This window comes from Diceros bicornis, chromosome 20 (genome assembly GCF_020826845.1).
Source record: "Diceros bicornis minor isolate mBicDic1 chromosome 20, mDicBic1.mat.cur, whole genome shotgun sequence".
NCBI classification, from domain to species: domain Eukaryota; kingdom Metazoa; phylum Chordata; class Mammalia; order Perissodactyla; family Rhinocerotidae; genus Diceros; species Diceros bicornis.
Genome location: NC_080759.1, coordinates 17,574,634 through 17,592,323, shown reverse-complemented (window position 1 = coordinate 17,592,323; position 17,690 = coordinate 17,574,634). Strand labels below are relative to the sequence as shown.

At 38.1% G+C, this 17,690-nt stretch overlaps 1 protein-coding gene across 2 annotated transcripts in view; it reads left to right on the top strand.

Moving 5' to 3' along the window:
- RAB3C (RAB3C, member RAS oncogene family) overlaps nucleotides 1–17,690 on the top strand; it is a 271,180-nt gene that overhangs the window by 8,905 nt on the left and 244,585 nt on the right. For both annotated transcript variants that reach the window (XM_058564045.1, XM_058564044.1), the window contains exon 2: nucleotides 15,874–16,101. In XM_058564045.1, the coding sequence (XP_058420028.1) occupies nucleotides 15,874–16,101 (228 nt within the window). The remainder of the gene's footprint in view (nucleotides 1–15,873; nucleotides 16,102–17,690) is intronic.

The window sequence follows — 17,690 nt, the reverse complement described above, 5'->3', positions numbered from 1 at the left end:
TATTTGTTTTTAACATAAATGAGTGCTAAATTTTGTCAAATACTTTTTCTGCATCTATTGGGGTGATTACATGGTTTATCTCCTTTATTCTCTTGGATTACATTGATTGATTTCTGAGTTAATCTGGCATTCCTTAGATAAACCCCAGTTAGTCATGATGTATTGTCATTTCTATGTATTGCTGGATTCAGTTTGATTATATTTTGGTGAGGATTTTTGCATTTAAGTTCATTATGGATATTGGTCATGATTTTCTTTTAATGGCTTTATGAGGTTATAATATTGGAGTTATGCAGGCCTTATAAAGAAGCCGAGAAGTGTTCTTTTCCTCTCTGTGTTCTGAATGATTTTGGTGTGTAAGACTGATATATTTTGGTCCTTAAAATGTTTGATAGAGTTGATCAATGAAGCCATTGGAGCTTGAAGTTTTCTTTGTGGAAATTTTTTTTTGACAAATTCAACATTTTTGATACTCAAATATGTCTATCTATCACCCAACGATCTATTCTCTCTCTCTATTCATCCATCCATCCATCCATCCATCCATCCATCCATCCATCCATCCGTTGCCCTTTAATATATTATGGTAAGCAGAAATAGCCCCCCCAAAGATGTCTGTGGCCTAATCCCTAGAACATGTGAATAAATTAAGTTACATAACAAAAGGGACTTTGCAGATGTAATTAATGTTATGCACTTTAAAATAGGGAGTTACCTGGATTCTCAGGTGGATCCAATCTAGTTACATGAGCCCATCACAGCAGAGAACTTTCTCTTGCTGGAGTCGGAGAGATATGACAGAAGGAGAGGTCAAAGATTTGAAGCATGTGTGTTGTTGACTTGAAGATGAAGAAGGCTGTGTGGCAAGGAAATAGGGACTTCAGTCCTACAACCACAAGCAACTAAATTTTGCCAACAACCTGAAAGAGCTTGGATGTGAAATCTTTCCCAGAGCCTCCAGGTAGAAACCCAGACCAGCTGACACATTGATTTTGGCTTTAAGTAAGGCCTGCGCAGAGTGAGCAGAGGACCAGTTGAGTCACACTGTGGCCAGACTTCCGACTCAATAAATAATAATTGGGTGTTGTTTTGGTAAACATCCACTATGGCAGCAATAGAAAACTAATTATGCATATATAAAATTTTCTATTTTATCTTGGGTTAGTTTTGGTATATTATGTTTTTCACCTAATTTTTCAAATTTATTGACAGAAAGTTGTTCAAAATATTTTTATCCTTTAAGTTCTCTAAGATCTATAATGATATCCTTTCTTTCTTTCCTATTATTGATAATTTGAGTTCTCTCTTTCTCATCAGTCTTACGAGATATTTATCAATATTATTAATATCTTCAAATAACCAAATTTGCCTTTGTTAACTTTTCTGTTGTTTGTTTTGTATTTTATTGATTTGGGCTTTTAAAAATAACTGTATTCCTTATACATTAGTAGAAGCTTTTCTTTTTCTTTTTTTTTTTGTGAGGAAGATCAGCCCTGAGCTAATATCCGATGCCAATACTCCTCCTTTTTTTTTTTTTTTTGCTGAGGAAGGTTGGCCCTGAGTTAACATCCATGCCCATCTTCCTCCACTTTATATGGGACACTCCCACAGCATGGCTTTGACAAGCAGTGCGTCGGTGCATGCTGGGGATCCAAACCTGCGAACCCTGGGCCGCTGAAGCGGAGCATGCATACTTAACCGCTTTTGCCACTTGGCTGGCCTGGAACATTTTCTTTGTCAAGCTTCTTAGAGTACAAATTTAGATCACTGAGTTTAAATATTTCTTTTTTCCTAATAAACATAAGCATTTAAAATAATAAATTTCCATTTAAGTACTACTTTAGTTGACCCCCACAAATTTCTGAGTGTAGTATTTGCATTATATTTTATTTCCAACTATTTGCTCCTTTCCTTGTGATGTTTTCCTTAATCCATGGGTTTAGAAGTGTGTTGTTTAATTTCTAATACTTGTATAGTTTCTAGATATTTTATTGGTATTAATATCTAATTAAATTCTATTGCAACCAGAGAACATATTATTTATTTTATTTTATTTTATTTTTTGATGAGGAAGATTGGCCCTGAGCTAACATCTGTGCCCATCTTCCTCTATTTTGTATGTGGGACACCACCACAGCATGGTTTGATGAGCAGCGCATTGGTCTGAGCCTGGAATTCGAACCTGCGAACCCCGGGCCGCCAAAGCAGACCACATAAACTTAACCACTACGCCACTGGGCCAGCCCCTAGAGAACATATTCTTTAAGATTCCAATCTTCTGAAATTTTTCTAGACTTTTTTTAGGCCAGCATGTTGTCTAACTTCATGAACATTCCATGTGCACTGTGCATGCTGCAATTGTGAGGTGTAGTGGTCTATAAATGTCAATTAGGTTGTGGTTTTGTATGGTGTTGCTAAGATCATCTATATCCTTATTGGTTTTGGTCTGGTTATTCTATTAATTACTAGAAAATGGTTTTGAAATCTCCAACTATGATTATCCATTTATCTATTTCTTTTAGTTCCTTCAGTTTTTGCTTCATATATTTTGAACTTCTATTATTACATACACACACATTTGTGTATGTATAATAATTTGTAATTATTGTGTCTTCCTGAAAATTTTTCCTTTTTATTATGAAATGTCCGTTTTTATCTCTGGAAATACTCCTTGTCTTAAAGTCAATTTAGTTTGATATTATTAGACACTTTTGCTTTCTGAATAGTGTTTTTGTAATACTGTGTATATATATATATACACACAATATATAGTGTGTATATATATAATATATATGTATATAAATTCATATTTTTACTTTCAACTTATATGTGTCTTTATATTAAAGTGTGAATCTTGTGGTCAGAATATAGTTGGGCCTTGCATTTTTATTCAGTCTGGAAAATCTCTGCCTTTGGATTCAAATTTTCATATGTTGCAGTTATCAATATGGTTGGATGTAAAGCTACCTTTCTCTATTTGTTGTTTAGTTAGCCTATCTATTTTTTTGTTCCTCTGTTTCTTCTTTCCTGCCTTCTTTTGCTTAATTGAATACTTTTAATTATTTCATTTTAATTCTTCTGTTGGCTTCTTAATTATATGTTTGCATTTTTTTAGTGTTTATTCTAAGGATTACAATATGCATCTTCAACTTGTTACATAGTCTACTTAACATTGTGTTACTTCACATAAAATATAGTAACTTTCCAATAATATAATTTCATTTACCTCATCCTCTGTGAAATTATTGTCATATATGTTACATCTGCATTTGTTATAAACCCCCAGTACTGTTTCATAATTTTAGCTTTAAACAATCATATATTTTTTTTTTAATTAAGAGAAGAAAGAAAGACATATGTATTTTTTTATGTTCACTCACACTTATTTGCTATTTCTGGTGCTCCTCCTGTACATCTGAGTTTCTACCTGGTGTCATTTTTCTTCAGCCTGAACAACTTCCTTTAGCATTTCTTGTAGCCCAGATCTGCTGGCGACAAATTCTCTTAGTTTTTGTTTATCTGATAATGTTTTTTATTTTGCCTTCATTTTTGAATGATAGTTTTGCTGCATATAAATTTTTTCGTTGCTTTTTTTCTTTCAGTACTTTGTTTCATTGTCTGCTGACCTCCGTTATGATGTGAAGTCAGCTCTTCATATTATTGTATCCTTGTATGTAATATGTCACTTTTTCTGTTTTCAAGGTTTTCTATTTAACTTTGAATTTGAATAGTTTGACTATAATATGCCTAGATATGTTTTCTTTATATTTACTCAGTTTTAGCAGTTTGAATGAGCTTCTAAGTTATGTTAAATTTATGTTTGTGACCAAATTTGAAAAATATTTAGCCATTATATCTTCAAATATTTTCCCATCTTTTTCCTTCTGAGACTCCAATTACATGTATGTTAAACTTCAGATATTGTTCCACAAATCACTGAGGTTCTGCTCATTTTTCTTTATTTTTTTCTTTCTCTTTGTCAATTGTAGAATTTCTGTTGATTTATCTTCAAGTTTGTTGACCCTTCCTTCTGCCATCTGCAGCCTTTTGTTAAGCTCATTGAGGAATTGTTCATTTCAATTATTGTACTCTTCCTTTTAGGCTCAATGTTGGCTTCTTTTACACTGAAGCATGTTATGTTGCCAAGTGAAGATAGATACACTCTTGGGGTGAGATATTTAAGTGTTGGAAGAGTTTAATAGGATCCTTTTACAGTATTGTGCAGAACCGAGAAAGCCCAGTGAGATTCTTATGGAAAAGGTGATATAGAAATGTAAATAATAATATTAGTGCTTTGATTATTCCTTATAGATTTCTAGGGAAAAATATTTATGTTTACATTTTAATTTCTATCATTTAATTATATTTCTATCATCATTTTTTTTGTGATGCTGTTTGTCTTTTGTTTTTCAAATAAAATTGTGGGCTTCATGACATTCAAAAATGTGAACAAGGTGCAAAATTGTAAAAATAAAATAATTTAACAATTGCTTTTTTGCCAACTAATATATTCATTAACAGCTTCAACTCTGCAGAAACCAAATGCCTTTTCCAACACCAATGTTTCAGATTAGTTTGAAGTGTTATATCAGTTTTATTGGGGTCATGAAACATTTTTCTGTCCACTAAACAATAAAACCATAAGGGTGAATGTCCTAGGTCTTCAGTCTCCTAGTGAATGGTAAAAAGACAGGGTCAGTAGTTCCCTGATGCACTCTCCAGTAAGCTGATTGAATTGGGTCTAGTTTTAGGAATTTAGGTCCAGCAAGCCTATAAGAGTCTCATTGTGTGCATACTTGGCCTCCTAACTGGGACAAACCTGGAACTATGTCACTTTGCTCCTACACTCGCAGCTTTTTATGGTCTCGGAACCCAAATCATAATGTAACGTTAAGAGGGGAGGCGTTGAGCCTCTCTTTGTTGGTATGCCTGCTTTTAGTTTAACTTTAGTCCATGACGGCTGATACTCGTTTGTCGCCCAGGGCCTCAGCTGCACGTCTTGCAAGCAAACACTGATGAATGCTTTCTGTTCAGATGGCCGTAGCCTGAGGAGCCTTAAAGAGCTTGAAGAAAGAACGTGTTAAGTCCCAATTAGCAAAATATAACTCTCATGTGACACTCATCTATGGTGTTAGCAATAAAAGATAGCTTTTTTTTGGAACGTTTGATTCATGAACACCTGTCTGAGTGATAGAACTCATGAAAAGGGACAATGGAAACACAGCCCACCTGTGGATGTGAGCATTCTTTTATAAGTGTGCATGGGCGGACTTGTTCTTTGTAGTAGATAATAGTAGCAGTAGCTTTTGAATGAAAAGCAGGGTTGATTGTATCTAGAGAAGTAGCTCTGTAAGTCACCCTAATTAGTAGATCTGCACAATCTGGAAACGCAAATACATACATTGCTAACCCACCAAGTTCCTCAGGAATGGTCCACATATTCCCTTTGTCTTGTAAGTGTGTGGACCTACCTCGATGAAGGGAAAAAGGGAAGAGAAGTGTCAAGATTTGGAAAGAATCTTTATAGCAAATCTCTGGAGGCATTTAATATTTTTAAAATATTTCATGTTTTAAAAAAATATTTAATGATTAAAATTTCTTGGGAAACACATATATTAATACGAAAATTTAGGTTTTTTTCTCCCAGTGGGAATTTTTAGAGTATTTTACCAGGTATTTTTAAGAGAGGTTTTTCCTTCTACTGCATGGTACTGGGTATGTCTATTCTGTTTAATTTTTATTTTCTTCTCAGAAAGAGATATTCTTGCAAGAGATTTTTCATTTTGTGGTTTCAATTTGGACACTGGCCTCCTGTAGGTGTTGGATTCTTTCTTATGGAGTGAGAGGAAGTAAGGTCCAATTGTGTATTATTTTAAAAAATGGCAGTTGGAGAAAGTCAAGGCCACCTTCCACGGAGCTGAGCAGAGCAGAGCTGCATATGCTCTGAGAATGCCATTGCTGCTTCTTAGTAGGTTCTGCCTCCTCAAAGTCTGACAGGGAGCTCACACTGGCCCTCAGAACATTCTGGCTCTTACCAGGGCAGAGATAATTAACACATTTCTTAGAATTCAGCTTGTCTGGGCAGCCTGGGCATTCTAGGGTGTAGACCCTCTCTGCAGAGTCAACATGATGGTGATGAGATCTGCTGTCACTACTGGCAGAAGGGTGTCTGGTGAGGACAGCGGCTGGTAGAGAGTGCCAGGACCCCATTTCCACATCCCATGGCTCTCGGCCTAAATGTCAGATTGCTCAGTCTCCTCTCACATATGTCCCTGAGGCGTGGACAATGTGCACCTGCACTGACTTCCATGTGGACGTTGGTTAATCCAGTGAACTGCAAACCTGATTGATCAAAAAGAATCACATGGAGAGCTTTAAAAATTACAGATACCTAACCCCACTTTGAATATTCTAATTCTGCAGAATTCAGGTGGAGTTCCCCAAGTTTGGAAATCTTGGATCTGGGGTACCCTGTGAGCATTTAGTTTTATATTGCTGAAAAAAATGTATCCAACAAGAGAGAGCATGCATTTGAGAACACAGTGTCTGGTGTTTCTTGCTACCAAGAAATGATGAGAAAGCTTATGTATATTTTATCCATATCCATGAGAAAAGTTGGAAAGGATCCTTCACATTTTGTTGCTAAGAGAGAGGACTTTTCATTTTTGTAAATTGACGTCTGCATATAGGAAGTGTGAATGTCAAGAATGTTTGATTTTTTTTTATATTTCAAAGTTAATTTTGTTTTAAAAAAGTTGTCTATGGGGAAGACAGTTGCTTGGCTCTGTGGGGTCAGGCAGGGTTGTGCGGCTTGGACTTTCAACCAATCCTCCTGTTTGCACGCCCTAGCCGCACCCGGAGCGAGCAACCATCCCAGCTTGCTGGTTTTAGCACAGAAAGTCCTGCCATCCTAGATTTAGCACTGGACGTTCTGCTGTTTCCCACAAAATCCCCTCAGTCCCGGGCAAACCAGGAGGGTTGGTCACTCTAGCCACACTTCATAATCAAGACACCTGGCATCTCCAATCCCAAGGCTGTTCCAGGCTCTGTAGGGTGAGGGTTCCTGTGGATTTCCCTAGCGGGCCTAGGATTCCCCTTTCTCCAGTCATTCACTTCCAACCCAAACTTTGTTTACCTCTCTTTTCTACTTCTCTTTGCCTTTATGGAATTTTACTTTTGTAAAAACCCTTTGCCGTTAATTTAGAGAGGTTTTGGGAAAATATGGAGATAACCACCATGTATGCAAGATACTATTTATATGCAAATTTATATGGAAGTCTCAATGATTTCTTACCCTAAATGATGATATTGTGGACTTTCTGAAAAATTTATTTTCATTGAGATATAATTGACATATAATATTGTGTTAGTTTAAAGTGTACCACATGTTGATTTGATACATTTATATATTGCAATATGATTACCACCGTAGTGTTAACTAACACCTCTATCACGTCACATAATTATAATTTCTTTTATCTGGTGGGAATAATTAAGATCTAGTCTCTTAGCAACTTTGAAGTTTATAATACAATATTGTTGTCTATAATGATACTGTGGACTTTGATGATTTACCAAATTCAGTATCAGAAATCAGGTTAAACTTCGCCTATAACCAATGCCATATGAGGGCAGTTTCCCCATAATTACTGTGAATTTTTGGAGTTCTCTTTCTCATGCTTTTCTTACCATGTATTACTTAGATTCTGCCCCCTTATTAGCCCAGCCAGCCAGCCATGGTGGTCTAGTGGTTAAGATTCAGCACTCTTACCACCACGGTTTGTTTCCTGATCAGGGAACCACATCACCCGTCTGTCGGTTGTTATACTGTGGTGCCTGTGTGTTGCTGTGATGCTGAAAGCTCTGCCACCAGTATTTCAAATATCAGCAGGGTCACCCATGGTGGACAGGTGTCAGCAGAGCTTCCAGACTAAGACAGACTAGGAAGAAGGACCTGACAACCTGCTTCTGAAAAAATTGGCCATGAAAACTCTGTGAATAGCAGTGGAGTACTGTCTGATATAGCATCAGAAGGTGAGAGGATGGTGCAAAAAGACTGGGCAGGGTTCTGCTCTGCTATACACAGGGTCACTAGGAGTCGGAATTGACTTGACAGCACTAACAACAAAATTTAGTCCAGGCATGAAACTTAGCTCTCTCCCAATTTCTACAAAAGTCCACTCACACCCATGAGTTTCATGAGTTTGGTAACTCTCCAGAAGTTACTGGGTGATAGGCAGTGTCAGAGGGCAGGTCACATCATGGGGTATATGGCCGTTGGCCACATTCCCCTCCCCGTAGCCTCTCCAGACCACAGAAGACTTCTGTCTCCACACAGGTCTCTAAGGGTCTCAGCTTCTGTGTTGAGGGGTATTTTGATGAATACTCTTTGTTCCATGTCATAATATTTGAAATGAGAGAGTAACTGTAAGGTGTTTATTTCAGTAATCATGAAACTCTACAGAGTGGAAGTGTTGGGTGTCAAAACCTCTTGCCGTCTAAGGTTAGGAAATGAGAGGAAGCATATTCTATAAAATTGACCATTTCCATTTCAGAGAGTAGCATCCATGGGAGTTGAAAAAGAAAGTGAATGGCTTCTATATCATTTCACTACACCAAGAGGAATAACAAAGATGATGATGGAAGCTTTAATCAAGGACTTAACCCATGGCAACAATTTTACTTGGATGAGTTCACTATTATTCCTATTTTGTAGATGAGGAAATTGCAGCTTAGATAGGTCAAAACAAAACAAAAACCTTGTCCTAGTTTACACAAGTAGCAGACCTGGGATTCCTTCTCGGGGAGCCTAACCGTAGAGTGTGTGCCCTTTACCCATATTCACATCACACCAAAAATGTAGAATGCTCTTTTTCACAGATGAGTCTGCATGCACATAATTTCAGAACTGCTGGAAAGGAAGTGGAATGGTGATTTTCTACCTCTCCTCACTCTGTGATTTAGAAGGCCTGGATTACCAGTAGCTAGATACTCACCAGAATCCCAGGACTGTGCTAATGACCCTCTGGCTTCAATATTCATGAGGATGTTCAGGAGCTGCTGGACTAGGGCTCTGCTTCATTGCTGCTGTCAGGATTGCATCACTGGAGTCCAGAGAGCTCTCCCAACCACTGTGGTTCCCTTCCCAGGAGACTTTGCTTCCATTCTTCTCTCTGTGGTCCTTACCCTGGTGCTGCTCAGCCCCCATACAGGCTCTCTCCCACTCTGGGAACCCTCTGTAACCACAGCAGGAATGAACTATACTGAGGGCTGAGAACACTGGTCTTTGATACTAATAGGAACCATTTAACATGGTTTGATGAACTTCATTTCCTTTTTCTCGACACTAGCAATATACATCTATAGATTTCAAAGGGTATTCAAAAACCTTTATAACGAATTTTAAAATATATCAAGTTTAGGTCATGCCTCTCTTCAACAAAGGAATTTTTTCTAGAAGCAAAGAGAAAAAGCACCCTTACCTCTTCCAATATTCTCCTCTGTGAGGTTTGAGGCTTGTTAGTTTGGTGAAGGAAGAGCGAACTAGCTGAGCCTGCATGTTTGTAATGCTTGAAGAACACATTTGGTCCTGGTAATGAGGGCTCAGTACACAGGCCGAGAGAAATCAAGATGACCTTTTGAAAAACATGGACTCCTCCACTTTAGCTTCCTCTCAAATACCTTTAATTTCATCGCTAAAATAGGGATAATGACTTCAGGTTTCCCGTCCGGTACGTAAGGAGCTTGGAAGTTGTCACTCCCATTGTCACACAAGAAAAAAGCTGAACAAACTGAAAATTAACAACTATTCTTAGATTCGTCAGAGAAATGAGGTCACAGGGAAATCTGCTGCCCTCCAAATTGGGGAGACAGGAGGATACAGAGAATCACAACTTACTGGAACAGAAATCTCCACAGGAACCAGGACTGTGAAAGGAAAACCTAAACTGTAATAATGAATTTCTGGAGGGTTAGTGTGGACAAGTCTAAGAGATAAAAACTACAGGGGGATAGTTTTAGGGGAGGCCCACTTTTGTGAATTTTACCTTCAGGAGCCCCATCAAGTTCTCACAGTGAAGGCTGGAGAAAAATCCCCTCATGCTTCTGGCAGGAGAAGGGGAAAGTAGCCTTTCTGAAATACACCCAGAGCATACTGTTCCTCTAACATGGGCGTACTAATAGATAGTGACATCTGGGGGCAGTGAAGGGATTAGGTGTGATAACATATGTAAAGCACATAGTATAGGTCCTGTAAGAGCTGCTGTTAACAGTTATTTTACCTTTTTCCTGTGCATAAGCTGCGAGTTATCTACATCTACTAAAGAAGCTATGCATGAAATGGAGATCCAGAGACAAGCCAAAAGGAGTACGTTGAAATTTTGCTTGAGGGATACCTTTAAAACATGGATAGTGATTTGCATCTTGGAAGCGTTACCATAATTTGGCCTACCATCATATACATTCTCCCCTGAGTCTCATGAAATAGAATTCATTCCCAGATAACATAAAGAAAAAGGACAAAGACAGTTTCTGACTGCTGCCACACTCTTCCAGGCCCTTGACTTCAGAAGCCAGGGTTCGAGTGTAAGTGCCTTGGCTGCCTCCACTTCCCTGGACAGCATCCTCTCGGCTCAATGGTGATGTGTCCTCAGTAACACGAGTAGTGTTTTATTGCTTCTCAACTGGCTCTTGCCAGAGCAAACAGTAGCAGACACACGGAGAAATTGCTGGCTGGAGACTGCAAAGAGCTTCACAATTCCAATCCATTCTGACAGACAAACAGGGAGGGAGCAACCTGCCCAGAGGAGGGCCTGCACCAGGAGAAAGTGCCTGGGGCCGGGTGACAGGTGTTTGGAAATTCTAACTTTTAAGATTTTCCTTCTTACTTTTAAAATTTTAGTCCTTTGTTTGGAGCTCTCAGGAATAATTCTTTGTATTATTTTGTTCTTTTCTTTTCCCCCAGGTAACAACGATTGAGATTTGAAACTACTTTACGTATTTCTACACTTCCAATACATATGTCCCGTCCTTGCTTTCACCCTTCCAATTTCAAAGAATTGCATTTCCTTTTCTGGATAATTTACCTTCATTCTTCCTCCCACTGACCTTCAAGATGCTGTCAGTAGTAGTAGCTGGAACATAGTACATTTAAAGTGACTTGTTTTTGTTTTTCTCATCAGAGCCACAAAATGGCTTAGTATAGTTTAGATTCTTAAATGCCCAAGGGAATCCCTAAAAATAATTTGCTTTTCCCATTTATTTTGAAAAACAAATGTCAAAAATTCTGAAGTAGGCTGTGGTTGCATGTGTTAGAGGTAATCAGTTTTGTCCCTAGTCAATAGAACTTCTGGAGAAACTAGAATTGAAATAAAAAATAATCATAACTAGAGACTTTTTTGGAATTGTTTATGAATGTTTTAAATGTCAACACCTACCACGATTGTTCCTATTTTCCAGGTTGGGTGCTTTTCAAATCAGCCAGTATTGTGTTGGGAGTGGGCAGAGAGACAATGTGACATCTATATTTATTTGAGAGAAATATTAAATTGAACATTTCTTGTGTGAGGATGGGAATGACAACTTCCAAGCGCCTTACATACTCGGCAGGAAACCCGAAGTTATTATCCCTATTTTAAAGAAGAAATTATGGGTATTTGAGAGGAAGCTAAAGTAGAGGGGTCCTTGTTTTTCAACAGGTTTATTTTAATTTCTCTCAACTAAATCCATTATACATCCACGACGCTTGAACCAAGGCACACCGAGAGGGACAGCACAGTGACTTTCCAAGGCACCAACTCCCGGAGGTTAAGGATTTGCTTCCAACTTGCCGAATTCCTTAATGACATATTGTAGAAGTCTCATCCATAGATTTATATATTCAACAGGCAAAAAGTTCATTGTTATTTGTCTACAAACTGATCAGCATTTTTATCAGGGTCTTAAATGAATATATAAAATGAAGACTGATCAAATTTAGGAATGACACAAATCTAATATTTTTGATGAAAGGACATAAAATTATCAGATCAGAATCAAAGTGTAAATCAAAACAAAGAAAAGGAAATGTAATAGGGTACATCTAAAATTTGACATGTCCATTAAAAAAATAAATAGGATTTGGGGACACCTATGTTTATGACAGTTAGTGGGAAAAAAGTGCTGAGCATTTGAGGAGACTTTACTGTTAAGTTGAGTGTGAAAGGATATAATGGTCTCATTTTACTCTGCAGTGACCATATAAATATTTGGAATATTGTGACCAATTGTGGGAGCCATGCATGGGACTTTGACATCTGGAGAGATGTCCATTTTAACCTAGCAGGATGTGTGGCATTTTTCAGACATGTCCTGTGTGGGGAGAGGGGCTAAAGCAGTTGGCATCATCCAAGCAGGAGGAGAGACAGCTTATGAAGCCGTGATTGGTTCCTTCAGATACCTGAAGGTCTTTCAAATGGGAGAGGAATCAACTCTCTCTTGATTCATGAGGCACAATCAAGAACACACGGGCAGAAGCTACAGGGAAGTAGATTTTAACTCAAATCTAAGAAAGAAATGTATAACTATTGCAGTTGTTCAGCAATGAAATAGGCTGCTTCACAGCCTGGTGAACTTCCTGTCACTCGGTGTGAAGGGCTGAGATGCTGAGATGCCCACAAAAGGGACTTTTGGGATGAGTGGGAAGTTGGACTACCTTGAAGATTCTTTCCAACTCTATGATTCTTTTTTTTTAAATTAACTCAAGATTAATGCAATTTAAAGAGTTATATTTTATATATCTTTTATGAAATCCAATTTGCTTTCTGGGAGATTACTTCATGCCTACTCATGTTTTCAAATTTCAGCTATATTTTCCCATGAAAATTTTGAAAATGTTCGCATGACTTAGTATTTAGTGGTATCAGTAAATTTACGTAGCGACTGTCTGTAAGTCCCTTTGACATTTATGAACTGTCAAATTGCTTCATTTCCATTCTCAGCAAGATTAGAGCAGTCTCTTTCTCCATCCTCAGAGCCAGGATTTGTTTCGTTATTCTAAAGTTTAATAAAAAACACATACATTTCCAATGCACATCTTCTTGGCTCTCTGTGAATCTTATTGGGGATATAAATCAGGAAATAGTAAAAAATGAATCATCTTCAAGAATAGTGGGCTAGCAAACTCTTCTAATTAATCCTTTGGAGACCCTGGATATACATATCCACCAGCTTCGTCCTGCCTCATCCTAGACACCCTCAGTGCTCCCACCACTTTCTTTGCTGCCAACACAACAAGGTATATCAGCCCTTGAAATTGAACATCTTCAATTTCTCATAGTGGAGAAGTTTCAGTATGGTTTTCTCCATCTAAGTCTCCACAATTATGTTCAAAAATCTATATATTGATGATGTCTATATTTCTGCAGGTTTTGGAATCAGTCTAACTTTGGAATAGGACTTGGGATTGATAGCAGCTGTCTTTATCACCTTTTCTTTTGAGGCAACTGGAGACCCACAGGACTCAGTTGAAACACACCTTAGAGTAATGGGGTGCAATATATGGTAGGCTGTCAGGCTCGGTAAATGAGCAGATCTAGGAAACTTGTGGTGTCTGTTTTCTGACTGTGGCTTAGCTGAACATTCTTAATCCTGAACCTAGGATCTAGGCTGATTCATATAAAAGATGGTAGAAAGATCTTCTTAACAAAGGCCATTTGCAAGCCTGGTTGAACTTAGCACCTCTGTAAGGGGGTGTGTTAACTGGTGAAAGGGCTGTGTCTGCAGGAATGAGAGTGCTAAACAAACAGTTACCTGGCTTTCTGGGGCACCAGAAGTCATCAGCAAGGCATCATTGTTCAAAATGAGAGTCAGGAATTATAATCCTATTGTTGTCCTTGGTTGGTGCTTGTGTTGGGGGAGGTTTACCTTAGCATGTAGACCCCTGGACCAGAAAGGAAAATGATGATGTCTGCCTGTTTTAGTGGCCCAGCTTTGCCCACTGGCAAATACTCATTACAAGTTATAACTGCTAAAGGTGTCGATGTGGTTACATGGACTTAAAAAGAGAAACGCTTAAGCTTATATTTAACAAGAAAGTATGAAATGTAATCAGAATTTTTATTGCCCTTGAATTTCATAATATATACAGATTTTCTTTTTGTCCTTATTCTTATACATATAACTGTGTTCTATCACTGACAGTAAGTATTTGTAGAGAGGGAATATGTTATCTCACCATCTCTCTTTTTCTCTCAATAGTCTGTAAACACACACACACAGACACACACACACAGACACACACACACACATACCTGACTTCAACAACCGATGTTGTCTTAGATGAGGCTGAGCATTAGTTACTGTTTCCAGCATTCCACTATCTTCTGGGGCTTCTCTCTCTGCCACCCCCCAAGAGAAAGATGTAATTATTAATCAGATTTTATGGGAAATGATAAAAGACTGTCTAGCCTAGCACTGTCCAATAGAACTTTCTGCAATTATGACAATGCTCTCTACCTGCGCTGTCCAATACAGTAGCCACTGGCCATACAAAGCTATTGTGCACTTGAAATGTGGCTAGTGTGACTGAGGAACGGAATTTTTAATTTAAATTAATTTAAATATAAGTAGGCATATGTGACTAGTGGCTACCATATTGGACAGCACAGCAATTGCCAAAGAAATCAGAGCATCAGAAAAGGTGATAAGTAAATGCACTAATCAGTGGGATTCCCCATTCTAAATGCCTCTTTTCTATATGGAGCCAAATGGTACTTAGAAGTAATGCATTTTTGATAGATATTAAGATGAGGAAAAAGATGAGAAAAAAATCAACATCCACCTAAAGCATTTATAATAATAATAGAGATCATTCTCTATTCTATGCTAGCTGCTTTCCATATCTGCTTAACAGATATATCATCTATTATTTTCACAAGTGTTCCAAGTTGGATAATAATTTTTTTCATTTCGTGTAAGAGAGGAAACTGAGGCACACCAATTTAAAATAATAAACCAAGGTTACACCGTAAATGGTGGAGCCAAGGTTTGAACCCGTTAGGTTCTTCATTGATGCATCTCACAATGGAAATTTCCCACATCGTCTTGTAGAGCACACACACATATTTCCCTAGTCTTCTTTGGGAAATAGGGTGGAGGTTAAGAACATGAGCCCTGGCACCACACTGCCTGATTTGAATCCTGCCTCTGCTATTTATCGCCTGTGTGAAATTGAGCACATTACTTAATATCTCTGAGCCTAAATTTTCTTCTTTTAATATGGAAACAATAACAGTACCCACCTCATAGGTTGTTATGAGGGTTAGATTAGTTAATAGTTCCTGGCACATTGTTTGAACCATATGTATTTTCCATCATCATTATTTTTCATTTGAAAGAGACTACCATTTATGTTAGATGTTGAATTAATGTGATATTAATAGATAAATAGAGACGTGCTTTGTGTGTGCTTCCATAGAAAATAAGAAAGACTCTAATAATTCAGATAATTCAGTAAGAAATCCCCTGCTGTTCAGCCACTTTGGTCTCTCCATCACTGGAATTATAAACCTGTAGATCCCACATGCCCTGGCGAGTTCCTCATATCTTTGCTTTTCATGTTACTCTTATAGACGTCTCCTTTGGTGTCTTTGATTGTTCTGAATCCTGAGCAGTGACAAACATCAACACAGCTGGAAAGAGCTGTAAGATTTGCTGTTCTGTCTTCCAGCAGGGAATTATTGCCATGGATACCAGCGTCAGAGAAGACTGGGGAGCACTCTCAACTTGTCTCCTGAGTGGTCTGACATCTGTCTCTGGCAAGGCCAATAATGAGCATGCTGCTAGCTTCATATTAAATGGGAGACTGATCCACACCTCTTTTGTTTTTCACCACAGATGGCCTCTGCCCAAGATGCCAGGTATGGCCAGAAAGACTCCTCTGATCAGAATTTTGACTACATGTTCAAATTGCTCATCATTGGCAATAGCAGTGTGGGGAAAACATCTTTTCTGTTCCGTTATGCGGATGACTCCTTTACATCTGCATTCGTCAGCACAGTCGGGATCGATTTCAAAGTAAAAACCGTATTCAAAAATGAAAAGAGAATCAAGCTTCAGATTTGGGTAAGTGACTTTGAACTAACAGTGTTCTTTAGTCTAAGGCATTGAACATAAATGTGTAAAGGAAAAGTTTTCTGCCATGTTCTGTCCCCATGGGGTCTACAAGCCTCCATTTCTAGGTTCTTTGCTGCAGAACATTCTGTTTCAAGGACAGTAGAGTGATGCTTACGGTATGGAGACTGAATCATGCCTTGTCGAGTGATCCTCCTTTAGAGTCTTCAGAAGAAAGAGAATCCAAATATCTGTTGTGTTGGTGGTAGAAGGAATACTCAACGAGAAGTCTGGCTCTACCTGTTATGATCTGTATGACCTTGAGCAAGTCCGTGAATCCTTCTATGCCACTTTTCTAATCCACAGAATAGCAAAGTGGATCTAGCGTTTGAGGTCACAAGAAGCAGCCTGCCTTGGGCGTTTGAAAGAAGGTAAACAACCGAATACAGAGATAGCTTAGGGCTAGTCTCTTCGTAAAGCCCCAGATATAACTTTGAACGTGGTCTATTTATACTTCACAGACTTTGTGTTCTCAACTCTAAGAGTTATGTTTATCCACACGGTCAAACAAAACAAAACAAACGAAAAAACAAAATATTTATTTTAAACAGGGCTTTCCTCTAAGCAGAAAGTTCTCCAATATGTTTTGAGACCATTTGGCTAGCTTTCTGCCGCTTCCCACCCCCTGCAGAAGATCAGATTCCTTAACTAAATTGTCAGGATCAATTTAAGAGACTAACAAGTGAGAAACAGAAGAAAAATGTGTGTGGGTAACAGGTTCAAGGTAATATCAGAAACGGAGTAACCAACAAATTGGTTACACCAAGAGATAATTATGTAGTAAGCATTTTATGTACAGCATATAATGTACGGGCACAAATGTTTTTACAGTTAGTTTTGGCCCCTTTTCCTGTTCATTTGTACCTCTGCCACTCAAATTGATTTGAGCTATAAACAGGCATTCCCAAGAGGTGAGGTTTCTAGCTTCTTCTGGGACAATTCCAATACCTACTACCATTTGGTACTGGTGCCAGGGTTGACCTGTAGGACCAATGATAAGCCTCCCTCCTCAGATATGGAAAGTTGAAAGAAAGACAAATCCTAGATTAAGCATTTAAACTTTTTTTTTTAAATAAAAGAGCCCTTTATTAAAATATCTATATAAACTGGATGACCTTTAAATATCTTAAAACTCTTAGGAGTAAAATTCAAAGATGCAGGTATATACACAGAGAGGTATCCTCTTAGGTGGCTTCCTATAGATTGTTACTATTTTACTTATTCTAACTCTGGAATCTTCCAAGTCTAATTAGTACTCAAGTAAGAACTTGGAAAAGTAGGCACAGTCCCCTTCAATGCTCTACCAGTCCCCAAAGCCATTTTTGTTGGGAGGGCCCCTCTTTAGGGACTTAGACACATAACCGTGTTTATGGAGACAGAAAGAGCTATGTTCATTGCATCACATTTGGGCCCTGGTTCATTCTCTTCCTTTTGAGCTTTAGGCAACCAGCTGTCATATTGAGATAACTTTCACATTCAGGCTTAAGAAGGGTCCCTTAACTCTCAGGGGCTTTGCTGAATTGAAAATTAAATTAATTTGA